The sequence below is a fragment of the Mesoplodon bidens genome (assembly GCF_964165515.1).
Source record: "Mesoplodon bidens genome assembly, chromosome: 8".
Taxonomy (NCBI): domain Eukaryota; kingdom Metazoa; phylum Chordata; class Mammalia; order Artiodactyla; family Ziphiidae; genus Mesoplodon; species Mesoplodon bidens.
The window spans coordinates 106653576-106674803 of record NC_138165.1 but is presented as its reverse complement, the minus strand read 5'-3'; the positions used below and the strand labels follow the sequence as shown (position 1 = coordinate 106674803).

Sequence of the window (21228 nt, the reverse complement as noted above, 5' to 3'; positions counted from 1 at the left end):
AGCACCAGTTTGGCACAGGAATAAAGCCAGTGTGTGGACTGACAGGGGATGTCTCCAAGGCAAGAAGGGCAGGAAAGAAATGGGTCACGAGTCAGCCACTGCCTCGACTCCCAGGGACTCAGCAAGGACTGCATCCCTTTGTTCCTGCCCGAAGCACCAGCCAAGCCCATAGTTAAGTCCTGGGAGGACCATAAATTGACCACATTAGTGGTGTCCTCGCCCCTCCCCATGGAACTGGGCTTTGTAATCCAGAAGTGCATCTTTCCCTCTTTAAAGTGACCATCTCTGAGGGTTTGTCCACAGCCACTTCCTTCAGGGCCTGCATATGCAAGACAGGCAGGAGAAACCTCCCAGGTCCCCCTCATCAACTTACTGTTTCATCTGCTCCTCTGAAAGCATCCGACTACCATATGCGTTCCGCGCACACAGTGGGATTCAAAGCCCCTAATAACTACAACTAGCCTGCTTTGCAGTTCACAACACATTGTCTCATACACTAACCCTTTCATCTTTTTTTTTTTTTTTTTTTTTCTGTACGTGGGCCTCTCACTGTTGTGGCCTCTCCTGTTGTGGAGCACAGGCTCCAGATGCGCAGGCCCAGCGGCCATGGCTCGCGGGCCCAGCCACTCCGCGGCACGTGGGATCTTCCCGGACCGGGTCACAAACCCGCGTCCAATGCATCAGCAGGCAGACTCTCAACCACTGCACCACTAGGGAAGCCCAACCCTTTATCTTTATGACAGTCCTATGAAGAATTCATAACAGCCGGCTGCGTTTACTGTTTATTGAGTGCTTACTAAGTGCCAGGCACTGTGCTAAATCACCTGATTTAATTCAGCAGTGCTGTGAGGTGGTAATGAGTCACCCCATTTGACAGGTCGTGAAAGCTGAGGGGTGCAGTGAAGCCAACTGCTGTGGATCAGAACTAACCTGGGGCTTTCAAGCGGGTGCCTGGCTTCACGTTGGAACAGGGAAGGCAGGAATGACCATGAACTAAGCTTATACTATGTGCCCCTTAACTCAGTGGGGAGCCAGGGGATGGATAGAGTGCAGACACAATGTCCCAACAAACAGAACACTAGTTAACTGTGCGATTCACACATTTTACAATTTATATCTGATGACTTTGGCAGAAATAATAGGAGTCATGTTGCTGAGTCCTGTACGTGTGTAGATTCTGATTCTGGTCTCGGAGTGCGGTATCGCCAGCTGCCCACATACGCAAACTTATTCATTTTTGCCCGAGAGAATACCAATGTCTCACAAACATTTGAAGACACAATCTCACCAACACAGCCCTTCAAATAGATTTGATCTGCTTTAACCCTCCAACATGCCTTTAAGGAACGTCACACTGTCAGGCCGACGAAGAAACCAACCCACCTAGGTCAACCAACCGAAGGTCACTAGGCCCAGTAACGTTAGCCCCGGTTATCCCCACTTGATGCCCAAGCCCACAGCCTGACCGCAGGGCTGGGCAACACAGCCACCAGACGTAGGTTTGGGGGAAGGAAGACTTGATAGCCGGTCAGTCCTTACAGGATGCCAACGTGGCCCCTCCAGTGACGGTTGACAGAGACAAGCCAGCCAAAGCTGGGGCAGAGAGGTGTCCTGGGGAAGCAAGGTATTAAATGGATAAAGGCCCTTCTGAAAGCTGTAGGACAACTTCAGCAACGCATTCCACCGTGGGTGCACTTGAAGGAAGCTGGAGGTAAGGACTCCTAGCAGAGGCCCCCAAGGTTGGACCGGAGGCAAAGCACTCACCCTCAACCTGCTCAGAGCTCCTCTCCTCAAGTAACTGCAGTGTGAGGACCCCCTGAGACAAGGCCATCTTGTGATGGTGACCTTACACCAAACTTCTGGGCCCGTGGGAGAGATGAATGCAGTCGGATTTGTTTTCCTCGTTCTGGAAACCTCCTTTGCTTCCAGTCCCTCCACGAAAATTCCATCACATTCCTTGCAGTTTGGAATCCAGCCCCATGGAAAGGGAGCAGCACCTAGAAGAACCTGCCCAGGTCGGGCCCACCTGCACTGCTCAGCTGGCAGAGCCACCCACTAGGGTGGGACCAGGCCCCAGGGGAGTAGGGGAGGGAGCTCCAGCCCTAGGCTCATCTGGGGCTCTCCTTCTCCCTGCAAAGCTGGCCTAAGCTGCATCGCTCTCCCCCTGTTTCAAACCATAAAAATATCTCCTCTCCCCCCATCCCAGTACTTTCTATCTTTCAAATGCTTTCAGGCTCACTGGGGCTCCCTTAAGCCCCTGGCTCCTCCCCCTACCAACATCTTAGCTCCCTGTACCAGTTTTTTTTCTGTAATTTAAATTTTAACCAAGATTTTTCTTATTAAAGGCAATCCAGGATATTAAAGAATCAAAAAACAAGAAACCTCACTCATAACTCCAAGACCCTGCATCCTTGTTTGTTTCCTAGGGCTTCCTTCTAACCCTCCTCTGGATTGGTGAGCTTTTTCCATGTTTTTGCTTTAAAATGTCCTCATTCCCTTCATCTTCCTAATCTCCAGGATCTGTTAGATTCCAGTTCCATCAGCACTGCACATGGTCCTGCAGACACAGGCCTGGGTGCAAAGCCAGACCTGCCATTCATTTGGGAGAGATGGGCTGCCGAGCCCACTGCAGGCTGACTATAACTGAGCTGTCTGTGCCTTGAAGAGCTGTAAAGGGGCCAACAGGAGATAACACGCCAGCACTGGTCCCCGGCACCCAGTAAGCAAGCAATGGGAGAGAGCTATATTTAAAAGTAGGACTTGTCTGCAGCCGTGAAGAGGAAGCAGACAACTTCCAGGGCTGCTGCTCTGAAGAGCTGCCCACACCCACTGGCCTCAAACAGCCTCTACCATCTTTAGCATTCTGGGGGAAACCCAAATCCACAGGCTGCTGTGGCCCCTTCGGCTGAATTTCCAGGAAGCCCTTGATGAGTGACTCTCATCGCCCCACCTGTCCTGTATGAGAGCATCACATCTGTCTTCCAAGGGCTCACTTGAAAAGGCTTCCCGACTCAACTGATTGGGGTCATCACTGGTCAGGGGAATGGGGTGGATTGAGGCAGGATGGGCTGAGATCCCTGAACCCTGGGCCCACCCCCCTGAGTGCCTATGAACCTGGGAAAGCCCCTGGCCTAGCCAGAGGGGCCCAGGTGACCCCTAATCCTCACCCCACCAAAGGCCTGCCAGTAAGGAGACAGGAGCAAGGGCTCAGGGGCTGGTTTCCCATGTCCGCCCAGTGCTGGTCCATGAATGGCTTGCGCTCTCAGCTCCACTGTGCAGAGCCCCTGGGTTTTCTTGGTTTTCACCTCCCCAGAATAATCCTGCTATCAAGGAAGAAAGAAGCAGGCCAGCCTTTGTCTGCCTGAAACTCAGCCATCAGAAACTCCCCAGGGATCCCCAGGGGGTAGGGGGGTTCTCAGGAGGATTGCCCCAGAAAATGCCTTACTCTTAGTGTTGGGGGGAACCGCCTCCACCTCAGAGACCCAGAACATGGGAACACACCGGCTTTTCTCCAGAAAGGCCTTGTATGGGAAACATGCACTGCCTTTTCAGACAGGCAGGCTCCGGCAGCCACTCAAAGTGTGGTCCCCGGACCAGCAGCATCACGGTCATCCACGATTATTCCAAGTGCAGGATTTCAGGTCCCTTCCCAGACCTGCTGAATCAGAACCTGCATTTTCACAAGATTCCCCGTGTTGCTCAGGCTCTTTCAAGTAGGAGAAGGGCACTGTGCCAGACCATCCCCAGAGCAGGCCCTTCCTGGGGCTTTCCTGCTTCTCCCATGGGTGTCCCTACCTGTGCCTATCCAGATGAGCCTCAGGGTCCCCCGAGCCCACAGGACTGTTGTTCCTCCGTGCTTCGCTGCCTGCCCCTCCTCTGAGGTCCTGGTTTCCGGTCTTTTGTGTGGGTCCCCCTTAGCTGTCAAATTATCTGCCCTTTCTTTCCTCCCTCTCTCCCTCCCTTTCTCCCTCCCTTTCTTTCCTCCCTCTCTCCCTCCCTCTCTCCCTCTCTTTCTCCCTCCCTCCCCTCCTCCCTCCTCCCTCCCTTCCTTCCTTCTGATTTGCTGCAGACTGAGAAACCACATCTCCAAGTGTGTTACAACTGCATGCAAAGTAAGAGAAAGCAGGATCCGAGGAAGGGGGGACTCTGAGGAATTAAGTACAAAAGCTTGAGCCCAGAGTCTGATTTCCAATCAGGCTGCTCCCAGCTGCCTTTGTGGGATGAACGCCTGGTTCTTTGAGTCACCTGGCTCACATCTACCTGGGGCCTCTGCAGAGCAGAAGAAAAGCACAAAGACCAGTCCCAGCGGGAAGGCAGATGTACATACAGTTGAGCTGTGATAAGGCCGGAGCATGGGCAGCGCTGGCTCTAACAGGAGCGAGCGTGCAGAGCCCTGGGAGGGAGCCCCTGTCGCCAGTGCAGTCCAGAGGTGCCGGGATGTCCCAGAAGGGGGGAGGGGGCCAGCTCCCACAAGGCATTCTGGGAGAGCTGTGTCTTCTTACGGGTAAGAGCGGCAACCCCCAAAGAGTGTGAAGCAGAGAAGTGACATCAGATGGCTGTCTCAGAAAGACCCCTCAGCTCGATGTGCAGGATGGATTTAGGGGGTCAGTAGGGGGGAGAGTGGAGTGAGCAGTTGGGGGGCATGCAGTAGTCCTCACTGTGGAGAGATGCAGGGAGAGAGAAGGTGAGCTGGGAGTGGCCCTGGGTGCAGGTGAGCGCCAGCTTCACCTGTCCTGTGCACAGCCAGTGCTGCGGGGACTCGCTCCTGGGAAATAGCCTTCTTTTTCAGGTAAGAGGCCAACATCTTTACAGGCTGCAGGAGACCAGTTGGGTCTCCCCAACCACAGCCTCCTATAGTTCTGTACATGGTGTCTGGAAGTTCATAAAGAAAGGGAAGGTGGCAGGGCGGAGCTGAGGGGCCATCCCCACCCCTACAGGGCACCCACTGTGTGCTCAGGGCCCCGCAAGACAGCAGAGGGGATGCAGAGTCAGGCAGCTGCTACCCAGGCTTTTGAGACGAGCAGGGACATCCTCTTTGTCCCAGATGCCTGCAGCGGGAGTGCACTGAACCTGCCAGGGACTCCCACGCGGATTCAGAAGGAGAGAGAGCAGAGTGTGCACCAAGCTCCCCCAGCCTCGCGCTCTCAGACTGGCTGCCGTAGCCCAGTAGTGCAAAAGACCTCAGATTGGGAGGTTTCAGCTCCACGCAGACTCTCCCACTGATGCCAGCAGCCCAGCGTGGAAACAAAGCAAGCCAGCCCCCGTGACCACCCTGCAAAGGAACGTGCCAGTGGCAACCAGTTAATAGGCCAGGAGTGCTAAGTGCTTCAGCCACACTGAGGGCACAGATGCCAAGAACCCACGAGTGACCAGGTAGAGAAGGACAAGCCTTGGAAAGCTTTTGACCTGGCAAATGTAGCAGGGAACAATTCAGTCTATTGGAGCCTTGCTGGACTCCTCCTGAGGAAGGTGGAAGGCAGCAGGGGCTGGCAGTGTGCTCCTGGGGTCAGACTGCCCTGGTTCAAGGCCCCGGTGACATCCTGTGCTGTGTGTCCTGGGGCGAGTTACTCTCTGGGCTTTGTCCAGTTGCTGCCAAGATTACAGGAAGACAGATAAACTCTCAGCTTATCCATAAGCTCATCAGTAAGGGCTCACTTTTTTAGTTTTGGCTCATTAAGAGAAGGACCCTAATCCTGGGGTCTCCCCTTGGTCCTTTTGAAATCGGGGCACCTTTGCTGGGTTTGGATAAGTACAGGCGGCTGGGGACTCACTTGGGAACAGGGAATGGAGAAAGTGGATCTGGGAATTCAGAGTTACCAGCTATCCATCCAGGAAGGAGGAGGAGAAGGGCATCCCAGGGGACGCCCGCCCTGCGCACACCCTGATGGAGGCGATGGGGAGGCCACAACGGCTCTTCTGATCAGGGGTGTCGAAATGAGCAACGGTGGTTCTTTGCTGTAGTAATGGGGTGTCTCCCCTTGGTTCCCCACACCTCCTATAAAAGGCCTGACGGGCTGGGAAACTGGGCCAGAGGTGCCTCTGGAAACCTAGTTTGCCTGGGAATCCCCAGGAGCCCTGTGGATCTCGGGGGCCGGGTGCCCCCAAACAATCCAGGGTTTCCACCCCCAGACCCAGTCAGGCCTGGTGCAGCCCCGGTAGTGACCCACACTCCCTCGACTCCCAAGCCCAGCAGCCAGGGAGGGAAATGGCCAGGGAGAGGCCCTGAGGGAGGGGGAGGTCAGGGGCTACAGGCCCAGTGGAACTGGACTGTGGGGGGGACTCAGCCATCCCTCCACATAGAAAGGAAAAGCACCTGGGCTGCCAGCCTCTGGGTCTTCAGAGCCTCCACCCACAGCTACCCTGCCGGGGGCCCCTTTCCAGTGTCCTTCCTCTGGGCTGGCACCACCTTAAATCCAGCAGCCCTGCTAGGGGCCTGGACCTGCAGCTCCCTCAGTGGAAAGAACCTGGGGCTGGACCTGGAGTGACCTAGTTAAGGCTGCGACTGCACACCAAGTGGTCACGCGATCTTGGGGACAACCTGAGAAGGTGGTCACTTTCCTTTTTCCGCATCTCACTTACAGGCATGTGCCCTGTGTCACGTGGTTGTTGGCACTGCCGGAGGGGACTACACAACCCCACCGAAGGCTCCTATTCCTGACAGCCCTGGGAGCTGGGAAGCTCCTCCACTGGGGCCGTAATTAGGGCCTCAGGGCAGCTCCAGAAGCAGAGTTCAGGCCCCTCTACAGAGGTCAAGGATCCCCTGTCTTGCCTGTGGCCCTGGGTCCAGCCCTGGGGACTGAAGGAAGAAAGAAGTCAGCCACAATCAACCTTAAAGAGCGGACCCTGCTTTCCCAGGGCAAACACCTGGGAGGAGGGAGAGGGGAACCTCCTAAGAATCAACAATAATGGACAGATTGGAAATTGGGGGTTATGGGAGAGAGACGGTGGAGAGGCAACAGCCCAGCAAGAATGGGGTCAGGCTGGGGCAACCAGCGAGAGAGAAGAATGCAGTAGCCAGTTGTGACCGGCCTTGAGGGTCAGCGTGAAGAGTCTGAACTTCGTCCCACGGTCCCCATCTGTAAAATGAGGGATGATATAAGCACCCATCTCATAGTGCTTACGATGTGTAAATGCCAAGAACAGTGCCTGCACACAGTAGGTGCTCTGTAAGCAGTGGCTGTGCTCAATGAAGTTGGCCCTTGTAGGAAAGGGTGGGGGGAGTATGAACCATTTAGGGAGGGGACAGAGACCCTGTCACTGAGGCCAAGATGGACAGAGCTGCACAGGATCAGCGGCCAGCACCTCTCCAAGGCTGTGACAGAGCTCACCATGTCCCTGCGGGCGCAGAGCTGAGCCTGTCAGCAGCCAGATCTTGTTGGGAGAGGGTTGATGACCAGGGACCACGGTCCCAGGCACAGTGTTCAGTGAGAATTGCCAGGTGGGGCTGGGGGTCCCCGGGAGCTGCCTAATCCCAAGGCTAGGATCAACTGCAGCCCTGGGGTCCCTTGCCATTCTGACCAGGAAAGGGCAGCAGGGCCGGCCTCAGGCATGTGACCGTTTATAAGTCCTGAACGACATCCTTCTACTTCCTGCGAACCCGATCTGAGCTGGCAGACTGCTAAGGACATAGTGTCAGCCAGAGGCAGCCTTGTGTGGAGACAGACCACCCAGTCCTCACCTCCAAAATCAAAGAATTTACCTTCATTCAGCAACACGGGGGGCAGCTAGGCGGAGACTGAAAGAAAATAAAACCAGGCCTGGACACCCTCCAACACACACACCTACCCACCCACGACTTGTACAAAGGGCTCCACACTGAGAGAAGGGCCGTTAGCAGCAGAACATCAGGCAGGCACTGAAAGGAACGAGAGCCATCAGTGCAGGTGACACGCACCAAAGATGGCGCTGGCCACGTGCACTCCCGCCTCTCCACCTGGAGACCCTTCTAAAAGGAGAGGGAATCAGAGGCACTCAACTCATGATGATAGAGGGAATAAGGGAGGTTGGAAGGGGGGCTAGGGAGAAGGGGGGGGTGGTCCAAAGACTTGAGATGAAGAACACCTGCTTTAACCACGGGGCTCAAGGAGGCAGCCACCCAAGGCCAAGGTCTCTGTGCAACCAAGTTAGTTTTCGTTTTCCTTTACATCTGGAGGGCTTTTGTTCTTTGTGTTTTGTTGTTCTGGTTGTTGTTGTTGTTGTTGTTTTGGCCGCACCACGAAGCTTAGTTCCCAGGCCAAGGATCGAACCCGTGCCCTCTGTAATGGAAGCACAGAGTCCTAACCACTGGACCGCCAGGGAAGTCCCTAAGCCCTTCCTGACCACAGCCCGGCTCAAACACACCTTGGACCACCTCTCAGAGGAAGTAACACCAAGGCAGCCCTTCCAGGGTGCAGAATGTCACCCAGGGATCCCAGCTGCAAGGCACCAGCTGCCCGGCCCTCTTAGGTGGCAGGAGAAGCAGATACACATATTGCTCCTACTCCAGCAATAATCTTCCAGAAGCAGCTCTGGGGTCCTAGAGCTCTGGGATCACTCTGCCGTCCACTTCTGCTTCTGCCTCTTTTTCCCCTGGGGGCTCCAGGTCTGCCCCAACCAGTGAAACCACAGGCCACTGACAGGGAGAAAGGCCGAGAAGTGAGGAAAGGGACGAGCAAGACCACCGACAACTCACAGGGCTCAGGATTCAGAAGATTCCAAAGCAGTTGCCTAGAATAGGGGCCGGCAAACTATAGCCTGCAGGCAAATTCTGCTCACCGAGTCTTATCTGGACACAGCCATGCCAGTTAGTTTAGGTTCCTTGATGTATTGTCTGCAGCTACTTTCGGTCACAGTGGCAGAGTTGAGCAGTGGCAACAGAGACCCTAGGGCCCACAAGGCCAAAATAGATTTACTACCTGGCCCTTTACGGACCAAGCTGGCCCAACCCTGGCCCAGAAGGAACTCTGACCGTCGTCGTACAGCCTATCCCCCAGCCTTCCAAGAGCCTCCCAACCCTTCCCTGCTGCAAAACTCTCACTCCACGAAGACAGACCACACCTTCCAATGGAACTCCGGAGAAAGGGGCTTACCACCTTTGAGACTACTCTTTTTATTTCTCAACAACTCCAACCACGAGAAAGTTCTTTCTTCTCTGCGCTGAGCCAAGGCCGTGGCGTCCTTTCACTGAACCCTCATTACCCACCTTCTGCCCCCTGAGGTCGAGCAGATCCCCACCAGACTTCAAACTCTCAGCCCCCATCCTCTGGCTCCAAGAGCCTCGGCCCCAAGGCCTTTGATCCATCGAGGGCCTGAACCCCTTCCCAGTCCTGGCTGGCTGCTCCTCCCTGGCTTTGTCCAGAAAGACCACGACCCCCTGCCCTGAATGCAGCATCTTCACAGTGTCTGCTAGGCTACCCGGGGTTTCTTATACATGGGTGGTGGATGGCTTTTCCAGGATTTGCATCCTTCCCTGTCAAGCAGCATCATGTTAAATCCAGCCCATTGTTCAGAGTTCATAGAGCTTCTCGAGGGCAGAAACCCCTCCAGATCAATCTGTATATTACCAGTACCTGGCATGTGCTTCACTGAATGAATGAAAAAAATGAATGAATGAATGAATAGCTCATAGACAGCAGGTGAGAAAGAGGCTAATCATTAACATCATTATGGTATCATAGGAGCAGACATTAGCAAATGTACAGACAGTGCTGGCCATGGGAGCCCAGGGGTGGGAGCACTGGGAAAGGGGTCACAGAAGGTCCGTGCAGCCTTGGAACCAAAGAAGGATTCAGTGCGGGACTTGGGTCTGTGTCTTGGCAGGCCATAGAGCACAGGTAGAGTTTCATCCTGCAGGATGGCACAGTCCACGCTCCAACAACTCAGATATCCCTGTATGTAGGCCTTCCAAGGACCATCTAGCATTTAGGACCAGGGGAGCCCTTCAATCACCAACACTGAAGGGACACAGAAGCAGGGGGAGGCTGCAGAATGTGAGCCTGCAAGAGTGCACCTGATACATAGATATTCATGAAGCAGGAAGCTAATAATAGCAAGCTGTGCAAAACCTAGCGTGTGTGCTGGGATCCTACACTGAGTATCTCTTCCCCAAGTCACGGACAGGCCTGGCAGCCACTAGCTCCAGAGCCTGAGACCTGATTCATTCGACACATCCTTAGAGATCACTGGTTCAGCCACGCCGTGAAACCACACATGATGTAGCCCGTGTCCACCAAGTCCCCCAAATTCAATGGAAGATGGTATTTCTATTTACTAGTTAGTCTGGTGGGTGGGGAGGTATCACAGGGCTAAGAGTATAAATAAAGTTAGAGTCCCCTGGACCTTAACACTTTGAAACTAGGCACTTAACTAATTTTGCAAGAGAGAAAGGAAAAAGAACTTTTTTTTTTTTGGCGTTACGTAAGATTTTAATAAGTCGCTCGAATTCTCACAAAATGTGATGCTCTGTAATAAGGAGGGTGGAGGAGGCTTCCCAGAGAAAGGAGGTGAGGAACAAGGAATGAGGAGAAATGGAACTCTCTGCAAAGATAAAACTGCCAGAAACAGGGGCACCTCCTTCCAGCTGCCCCGACATCACACTCTGGGCAAAGAAAACCAGTGCTTAAACCTCTCTAAGAAATAGTTCCCGGTTACAGCGTCTTTCTGCCGGAGACCAAGGCCCAAACAGAAGCCGGCCTGGGTTCTGGCTGACTGCCCGCCAGGAATTCAGACAAGCCCTGGGTTCTCCTGCCCCACCTTCAAGCAGAACAGTCAAATGTGCAAAATGTGCAAAATCCAGTGCAGGTGAGGGAAGTTCGACTCTAAGGTGGATCACCGTGCACTAAAGACACAATCAGGAGAGTCAGAAGCCCTCGCCCTTCTCTAAGGGGGAAAAAAAATCACTTAACTAACTTCCAGTTATTTCCATCCACCTTTCCCTGTGTATAAGGCAATTCGCTCAAAAGATACAGATAAAGATTCACCTCCCCAGTAAACCTCCTTAATGGGGCTCCCTTCACCCCTTTGGCAAATTCCCAGCCCCCCAAGTCCACACCCCTTCCTCCCTCCCTTAGAGAAAAGTCTAGGGAGGAGAAAAAGAAACTGGGGGTGGGGGAGATGAGAAATGAAGAGTTCCGGGGCAGCCCTGCCTTTTCGGGGTTCAGCAGTGATGGGGAGTCACGTCCTGGCAGGGCGTCCATGATGTCATCATTTCCGATTCTGATAAAAAGACAACTTTCCGGGCCTCCCTGGTGGCGCAGTGGTTGAGAGTCCGCCTGCCGATGCAGGGGATACGGGTTCGTGCCCCGGTCTGGGAGGATCCCATATGCCGCGGAGCGGCTGGGCCCGTGAGCCATGGCCTCTGGGCCTGCGCGTCCGGAGCCTGTGCTCCGCAACGGGAGAGGCCACAACAGTGAGAGGCCCGCATACCGCAAAAAGAAAAAAAAAAAAAAAAAAAAGACAACTTTCCCACAGCCAAAGGCTCCTCTCCCCACCCTCTCTCTGGGGCATTGAAACACAAGCTTTTAGTATGTTGCAAGAACATCACAGCTGCATTTTAAGATGCTGTATTTGGGTCCACCCTTAAGTGGCTGCCCTCATTACCTCCCTTTGAAAGGGGCCTCTGGATAAGCCCAAGGTAATTAAAATTTCCTGTCTAACCTTCACTGCTCCACCAGCTCGTATTACAGCCCTGGACACACACTGTAGAGTCAGTTTCTTCGGGGCCTTCTCACTCTTCGTTTAAAATCAGGCCACTATTCTCTTGGCCCAGCCTATCCAGTAACACTCTTGGAAACGGAGAGGGAACTTTCTCTGGCGGGGCTGGTGACGCCTCTGGCTTCCCACACTCATTAGAAAATTCTCTCTCTTCTACAACACACCAGGCTCATTTGTAGTAGGTCCCAACAATACAAAGGCAAATAAATGACCCCCGCTCCAAGAAGCTGATGTGTTCACAGGTTGGAAAGGATCCAGGGTTTTTTAAACCTTGAAAATGTAAGAGATCCCTAAGTGAAATACTTTTAAATAGGAAAATCAACTTTAAAAGATCAAAGCACGTTTTGCAGTGTCTGCATGAATCTATATAGCCCCGGACAAAAAGAACAGGCGTACTTTGTTCCGGTCAAGTCAGGTTCTGAGTGAACTCTAAGGCGACATCAGAATCTGGATCTAGAAACGGATTAAAAGCGAAATTCTTGCTGAAAGTAAGTGCACTCCTGGCACAAGTTGGGGGTTTTCTATTGGTATTGTTTTCTGTAGTTAGATGGCAACTCCATTTGAAATAGGGTTAGGCTTTGAGAAGACTGATCCCCCTTCTGTTGAGGGTAGGAATCATTCTGGCTTTGGTTACATCTCAGACCTCCTAAATCACCTAAACAATCTAAAGTGGTTAAGACTCTGACATGTCATGATGCACATAGACAGAGCACCTCTGCCCAGGGGCAGTAATGGGTTGAAGAGGGTCCCCCCCAAAAAAAAAATTCACAGTTATCTAGAACTTCAGAATGTGACCTATTGGGAAATAAGATCTTTGCAGATATAATAAATTGAATTAAAATGATGTCATTCTGTGGAATTCCCTGGCGGTCTAGTGGTCAGGACTCAGCATTTTCACTGCCGTGGCCCGGGTTCAATCCCTGGTGAGGGAACTAAGATCCTGCAAGCCACGCAGCGTGGCCAAAAAAAAGAAGTCATACTGGATTAGGGTGGGCCCTAAATCCAAGGACTAGTGTCTTTACAAGAAGGCCATGTAAAGACACACACACACAGGGAGAACACCATGTGACTATCAAGACAGGGTGATGCGTCTGTAAGCCAGGGATGCCAAGAATTGCTGGCAACCATCAGAAGCTAGAAGAGGCATGGAAGGGTTCTTCCCTAGAGGCTTGGGAGCGAGCATGGCCCTTCTGACACCTTGATTTCAGATTCTAGCCTCCAGAATGGTAAGAGAATACATTTCTCTTGTTTTAATTCACCAGCTTGTGGTCCTTATTACAGCAGCCCTAGGACACTCATCCACTCACCCAGAAGTAGAACGAATAAGTCCCCTCAACAGAGCCCTGGGGGCAGTCCCAGGGGGAGCAATTACCCACCAAGCGGCCACGTCCCCACTCCACAGCTCAAGCTGCAGGTGAAATCAACTTCAAAGGAGAAATCAGACGTTGCAAAGTGTTTGTAAATTATTTAACAAAAAGGACAACACACAATTTGCACATCCACCAAAATTATGGCTGTGAAAATTAGTGCCTGAAACTTACTGGCCTCACCATGGGCCAAGCATTGAGCTAACTGCTTCATATACATGAATTTATTTAATCCCCACAATAAACTCACAAGGCAGGTACTTCTCTATCCCCACTTGACAAAAGGGGAAACCGAGGCACAGAGCTTTTCAGTAGTAACCTGCCCAAAGTAACCTTCCAAGTAGCAAGTGGTAGAGTTGGTGTCTGAACCCAGGAAGCCCGGGTCCAAGTTCACGCTCTTAACAGCCTCACAACACTGCTTCTGCAATGGATAGAATGTGGAAAGCATGAAAAACAAGTTGAGATTTTTCACATGATTTTTTTTAATTTATGCATAAAAACCAAAGGAAAAAGAAAAAGACACATTTCAGTTGGGGGCATATGTGTGGCAATGAGCAGCTGCTGACTGGACAGGGTGATGGCGGAGTGACACACCCACAGGGCAGGGAGACGAGTCGGGGAGGGGTGGGCATGCCCAGGGCTTCTCCAGGAAGAAGAGGCAAAGGGATCCGCTTGCCCAGCCCTCAGAGAGTGGCCAAAGCATGTGCAGAAAAGGTTCGATGCAAGAGTGCGCATGGGGATGGGGATGTGAGCAAAAATTAGGCTTTCAAGAGGACCTACCCAGATGTAGTTTTGGGGTTTTTAAAAATTTTTTTTAAAGTCATGCCATTTTTTTAAAAAAGTCAAGTAGGACAACAGGAACAGGAAAATATGAAAGAGGGCCAGCAGAAAAGCTGGGCTGGGCTGTGAGCAAAGCTGGGACCTCATCAGCTCATCAGCTGCGGAGGGCCAGCTACAGGACAGGTGGTACTGCCAGGTCAACGGGTGGCAAATCCCTAAATCCCAAGCCCCACAGCAGCCTTCCCAGGTAGGAGGGGGCCCACAGCCTACCGCAGCCTGAGCAAGGGCAGTGGGTGCAGGCAGCCCCCAGGGCTGGCGAGATCGGCAGAGAGGGTCCTGGAGCCAGCTGGCCGCCTGGAGGGAGCTCAGGGTAGCAGGATGGCAGAGAGACCGGGGGTAGCAGGGGGGCTGGCCTGACTTAGCAACCATAAGGGGCCCTCCATGAGATGAGGGGTTTGTCCATCAACTAGAGTCACCGCCACGTGCCAAGCACCGAGGATGGATGAGGACTAAAACCGGAGCTGTGTCAGAGATGTCCAAGTGACAAAATCTCCCAGACTGGGGAGTCCCTGACCCTGGTGGGGTGGGGAGAGCAAAGTTTCAGCTGCCTCCCAGGTGAGGAAACTGGGTGGAAACACCTGAGGGGAACCCCATCGGGCTCAGCTGGAGGAGGCTGAGTCTGGAAGCTCACGGGGGGGGGGGGGGGGACCGGGTGTGGGTAGCAGGGCAGCCTGAAGGCACGGCAGGGCGGGAAGCGTTCTAAACATGGACATAAGCCTGGAGCCAAGGTGGAGGGGGGACAGCCTTCAGCAAAAGGCCCCTGTTCCACGTCACATGCTGACTTGGCACTGGCCACCCCCTCCTCTCACTCAGTTCTCACCAAACCCTTGAAAGAAAGGGTTGCCCCCGTTTTACAGATGAAAAGACAGAAGTGGTTAAGCAACTTGCCCTTGATCACAGCTAATGACCCTGGAATGAGGGGGCTATAGCCCCACCTTCCTCAAACTCATGATGGGTAATTGGGTCTCTTTTTTTTTTTTGGCCGCATTGTATAGCATGTGGGACCTTAGTTCCCTGACCAGGGATGGAACCTGTGTCCCCTGCAGTGGAAGCGCAGCATCTCAACCACTGGCCCACCAGGGAAGTCCCAAGATAATTGGGTCTTGATACTAGGTTTAAGGGGTGGGGGGTGCCTTTCCAAACCACTGTTGGGGGAAATATCATTCCCCGAGTGGCCCCTGTCCCTGGCAGTCACAGCAGCTACCTGGCCTTCATGGGAAGGTGGTACTCTTACCAGCAAGAAACTAAGGCTTCGAGGGACCATGTAGCTTGCCCAGGGTCACAGGTCCTAGGCCCTGTCTGACCCTATGCCTGTGAGGCTCCTCCTGCCACACTGGTGTCTCCAGCCACCACTTGGCCGACTCTAACTGGAGCAGTCTTGCCTCCCCTGCCTTCTAGGACATGGGGGGAAATCCCCAGGAAGGTTTCTTTGCAATTACTCGTGCCTCAGATGCCAATGCCTGATGACCGGAGCTGCCAGTCCTGCCTCAGGACACTGGAGGCTGAAGGGCTGAGTCTGCCCACAGTCAGGTCCGGGATGGAGCTGTGAAAGACCTTCACAGTGAGCAGCGCAAATCCCCCCTCCTCAGCAAGAGCCCCACTGCCAGTCCCCCTGCTAGTCTCCGCAGGGGTAGGGCACGTGGCTCAGGCCTGGCCAACCAGAGCAACGGGCTGCTCTGGCCACAGCAATTGGTTCAGAGCCAATAAGAAGCAATAGTAAAGCTACAAAAGACACACACACAGTAAGGTCTTTGCTGTGGTTACTCTTCCCACTGGACTTGCTGGAGTTGCTGTGGCCACACTGCCACCACCAGGGATAAGCCACCTGAGAATGGGGACAACACAGAGAGGAAGCTGGCTTAAGAAAAAGAAATTAAGCTCTGATGACATCATTGGAGCTCCCTGATCCAGTCATACCTGACACCAGTCCTTTTTTAGTTTTATGAACCCATTAATCCCTTTTTTGTTTATGCCAATTTTGGTTGCAAGTGACAGAAAACCCAACCTAGACTTGTGACTGACACAGTAGCTCTGGAGGAAGAAGTCTTGTGCTCAGGCTGGACTGCCAGCTCTGTGGGACCCCAGACCACACACTGGCTTCCCTTTAGCTTGACCCTCTTCCGGTATCTGTTTCCTCACCAACGCGCCACCTTGCTTGGTCTCCCAAGCCCCTCTGATTGTGTGGACTCCCTTTATTACTCTTAGGCAGCCAACAAACAAACAAACAAACATCCTTTCAAAGATTGTTCTGCAGAAAAAAATAACAGTAATAAAAACAAATGAAAGAAATCTGAATCACCCCACAGTGATTGGAAGAAGAAGGTCCCCAAGATGTGCCCTCTGAAGCCAGCTGGACTGGGAGGAAGTGCTGGGACCTGGGAGCAGTCAGAAAGGGAGCAGAATGCCAGGAAATGCATAACCCCAAATAAATCAAAGGGGCTGTGACGCACCATTCACTTTTCTGTCTCTGCCCCAGTGCATTCTTTTGCCTCAACTCAGCCTTCCTTAATGGCCCAAATTATACCTATCGGGTGTTAACACCAGAGATCAGTGCCTGGAAGCCAGGGACGCGGAACTCAGGGTGTCAGGGAAGCGGAGAAGATGCGGAGGCTCCGGGTACCAGCCTCTGCTGACCTCCGCGCAGGGGCTGGGGCTGGACAACAGCCCAGCCTCAGGAAGGGGCCCAGGCTCCTGCCACACAGCGCCGGCCAGAGCGCCTTTAAATAGAACCTCCACGCGGGAGGACAAACACATTCCAAGCGCATTTTAAACCGCCCCAAGCATGACCTGGCCGGCGGCCTCCGCTCCCCCAGGCATTTTTCCGGTCTTGGCCCAATTCTGGAACTAATATTAATAGCTCAGTTAGGAGCTTACGGTGTGCAAAATACTTTATGGCCTTAAAAGGCAGGGACGATTACTTCCCCCACTCTCCAGATGAAGAAACTGAGGCCCAGGGAGCTGCCAAGCTACGAGGCCGACTACCGGGGGTCTCTCTACGCTGCCTCCACCGCCCGATGGGGCTGACACGGCAGGGCCGGAATGAGCCCCCGCCGGACCAGCTGCCACCTGCCTTGCCCGGTTCCGGAAGGGCGCCTCCTGCCCAAGAGGCAAGAAGGGGGAAAACAGCCAAGGCGACGCTCCCAAGAGGCTCCCTGAACGTGCTCGTTCCAGGAACGTCCTGATCTTTCGTGAAGAGTTTAACAAACTCCCCGTTCTCAGTCTCTGTTGGTACATCAAACCCCGCGCGGCAGCCAAGGATAACTTTCCTCCTTTGTTTTAAAAGATAAAGGACAACGAGGCTAATTTCTCCCTCGGGAGATAAAGTTAAAGTTGGCAGGTGAGGCGCGGCGCGTCTCCGTTTCCTAGAAGTTGCGCCCTGGGCAAATCTCGGAGCCGGCCCGCAGAGGGGGCGGGACCCGCCGTCCGGACCCGGGAGCCCCGGACTCGGGCTCGGCTGCCCGAGGGGAACTTCTGACCTGGGTCACGGAGAACGGCGGCTCCTGCTCTAGGTGTCCCAGCCCCGCTGGATCCCCCCCCTCCACCGCGCCGGGATCGGTCGGGGCGCGCTGGATCTGGGGGGCGTTGGGTTAAATGCTAAAGACACCCCTGGAACCCCTGCACTATCCCACCCTGTGTCCCACCACCCCCCAAGCGGGGTCCGGGACTCCCAGCCAGAAAGACCAACCCACCGCCACCTCCACCTCCCCCCCCCCGGGCTCAGGGTCCCCGGGGGCGCACGGCGCAGGACGCGGCGGGGAGCTTACAGTTTGAACATGCTCTCCAGGTCCTTGATGAGACGGCGGCTGAACTCCGGGAACTCGGAGTAAGGGTGGAAGACCTTGCAGCGGCGGGGCCGCGCCGCGCCCTCGTTGATGTCCAGCCGTCGGTTCAGCTGCGCGCTCAGCTCGGCGTCGGCTCTGGCGGTGGGCGCCCAGGCGGAGGGCTGCGGCTGGGGCTCGGGGACTGGGGCGGCTCGGGGCGCACGCTGGAGTCCGCCATCCGCCTCCTCCCAATGCATTCGCCGCTGCAGCTTGCTCGCCAGCTCCTCGCTGGCCATGGCCGCGGTGGATCCGGGGACGCGGGGACTGGGCTGACAGCGCGCTCCTCGCCGACTCGCGACTCTGCGACACTTTGCCAAGACGGCGGGGACCCGGCGGTTGGGTGGAACAAGGGCGGGGGAGGGGGAGGGGGAGGGCGGAGGGGGGAGGGCGGCGGGCGGGGCGGAGCCGCGGCTTTAAGGAGGCGCTGGGGCTCGGGGACCGCCCGCCCGGCCACAGGCCAGAGGCCACAGGTGTGTGACCTCGACCTGTTCTCCACTACCTGGGGCTCCAGACCGGGAGCTGAGCGCCTTCCGGGACGAGGAGTGGACCCTCGGATCAACTCTGACTTTGCCGCCCGCTCCCAGGGAGCCCAGGGACCCTGTGGTCCCCGGAGAACGGCACCGGGAAAAGTTTCAGTACCGTTCTGGCGGTTCCTTTCTCGTCCCCCAGAAGTGCCCAGACTGGAGCCGCTCGCGGCGGGGGACAGACTGGGGGTGAGGGGAGCCGAGCGCCTCCGGATGACACCTACGCGCCCCCAAGGCTGCGGGTGGCACCCAGTGGTCTCGAGGTCTGGGTGAGGGAGGCGCCCGCAGGGAGAGCGGGGAAGGGGAAGCTGAATTTCACTCACTGAAAAGAAATGTTTCCAAAACATACTAAAAACAAATAAGCAAACCGAAAAAAGAACAAGCAAGGGAGACAAACTCGTGGCTCTCCTGGTGGTAAGACACCAGCGCCACTTCGGGGGCTCTGGCTTTTTCTGTGAAACACAAGAAAGAAAAGAAAAAGAAGCTTGAAAATAAAGAAATAAATCAGCCTTTTTAACAAGAGGGTAAAAACAAGTACAGTCGTCACTCCCCTAAGGATGGCTGTTACATCAGCCAAGCCTTGAGAAGAATCTTGTAAACACGGATCCGCCCCTACTGGGACACACTCTGTTCTGACTGCCTCAGGGACTGCTGACCCAGGGCAGGTCTGCATCACCCGGCTGTGGGTGCCTGAGACCCAGGACCAGCCTTTGGCATGCAGGCATGTAGGGCCCACAGAGGTCCTGCCAGGGATTCTGAGCATCTGTAGAGGCCTAGTGAAAAAAAAAAAAATATATATATATATATTTTTTTTAAATTGGGGAAAATATTATGTTTTTAAATAAAGTGATCAAATAGAATCTTTTTAACATCCCTACTAAACAATTTTATTCGGTTTTATAAATGACCTTCTTTACATCAAATTTAATGCTTGAAATGGCAATTGATGGACCCCTTCAAATACACCACAGGACGCTACCCTTCCTGACCTGGTGATGGTGACTAGATTTGCTTTTTTTTTGTCATTGGTGAACACTTTATGTGACATTATTTCACACACATACACCAAAAAAAGAGATGTAAAATTCTTAACACTCTACATCAACAAGAAACTTTACGTGAATAGGTTTTAAAAAATGTCAGCAACCGTTTTACAGGCTAAAATTTACCACAGTTCACATTAAATTTAAAGACTCTAATAGCTCTTCCTTTTCTTTCATTTATGATTCAAGTATAATGTTGAAAATTCTCACGTTCATGAGAATGGATTTTAAATGCAATTTGACTTTTTCATTTAAGTGCCTCCGAATGAGAAAGAGCTTTTAAAAAAAAAACAAACAGCTCTATTGAGGTACAATTGATACACAAAAAACTGCACAGCTTTAATGTACACGATTTGATGCACTTGGACATGTGCAAACACCCACGATACTATCACCACAATCACGGTATTAAACATTTCCATCACCTCCAAAGGTTTCCTTGTGTCCCTTTGGTTTTTGTTTTGGCGATTTTTTTGGTGAGAACACTGCACATGAGGTCTATCCTCTTAACAAATTTTCAAGTACACAAGACCATATTGTTAACTACAGGCTCTGTGCTGCACAGTGGATCTCTAAGGAAGCATTTTGGAGTCACATACATGTGGAATACAAGCTGTCCCCCAGGCACCACTCAAAAGGCACATCACCTACCAGGGGCAGAGTTTGGGGGCTGTGCCCACCAGGCATCCCCAAGCCTCTCTGCCCTGAGGTTAAGAGTGGAGGAGGGAATGCCTCCTAACCCCTGGCACCAAAGCAGAAGGTACCCAGAACGCTCACCAGGCAACAACTGGCCACCCCTAGGGAGAAAATTTCAGTATCTCACTAGTGACCCAAAGTGAGGCACAATCACAGCCAAGACTGGAAACCCTGCTTCCCATCTCCCTTTTTCCAGTGTCCAGCTGGGTGCCTGACAAAGAACTCAAAACAAGATTACTGAATGATGGGTCAATATGAGTACTACTGTGCAAATATGACCCATGTTTTATAAAATACATTTCTATGTATAGAAAAAAAAAAAAACAACTAAAGGGAAAGAGACCAAACTATTAACAGTTGTAAATGCTAGGACTCAAACCATTTTTATCAACTATTTTAATTCTCAGTTCCCTGACTTTTCTACAATGACTATATAAAACTATTATACCAGAAAACAAATGTTATTGCTTGCAATGGTGAAGAACGAGAGGGTGGATATTTTATCTGTAGAGCAGGCGAAAGTATTGGGTTGGCCAAAAAGTTCGTTCAGGCTTTTCCATAAGATGCTACAGAAAATCCGAACGAACTTTTTGGCCAGCCCAATATTTTTGCCTGTGTCATCCCATGAGCGCGTTTATTTCACTAACATTCCTCTGGGATGGCTATAGGAGCTTTTGCATTCCATAGGGAAAATCAAAAGTGTTTTACCTGCAAGACTTCTTTTTCAGTTCTCTATTGCTGTGTAACAAACCATCCCCAAACCTATGGCCCAAACAACAAATCTACTTTGCTCATGAATCTGCAATTTGGGCAGACCTACAAGGGGAACTCTCTTCTCTGATCCACTTGGAGTAGGCAAGGGCAGCTCTGAGGCTGGGGTCGAGAATCATCGGAAGATTCATTCCCTCCCAGGTATGGGATTGATGCTGGCTGATGCTTGGCCCTTGCTTGGAGCCGTTGGCTAGAACACCTACACGTGGCCTCTTGATATGGCCTGCGCTTCCTCACAACATGGTCACGGGGTTCCTAGGGCAGGCTAGCAAAGAGGGAGAGTCAGGTAGAAACCGTATCACCTTTTATGAAGTAGGCTCAGAAATCACTTAACTCAACGTTATTGGTCAGAGCAGTCGTGAAGGGGAGAGAACACAAATCTCCACCTCTCAATGGAGGAGCGACAACATCATCGAAGAATAGCGTGTGAGATGGGATATGTATCATTGTGGCCATCTTTGGAAAATACAGTTTG

At 52.9% G+C, this 21228-nt stretch overlaps 1 protein-coding gene across 1 annotated transcript in view; it reads right to left on the bottom strand.

The window, feature by feature from the left end:
* The window catches only part of EFHD1 (EF-hand domain family member D1), a 40645-nt gene extending 22593 nt beyond the window's left edge, over positions 1-18052 (bottom strand). Inside the window, exon 1 of the mRNA XM_081242167.1 lies at positions 17663-18052. Coding sequence (XP_081098293.1) covers positions 17663-17955 — 293 coding nt within the window. The 5' untranslated portion in view covers positions 17956-18052. The remainder of the gene's footprint in view (positions 1-17662) is intronic.
* Between the last annotated feature and the right edge of the window lie 3176 nt (positions 18053-21228).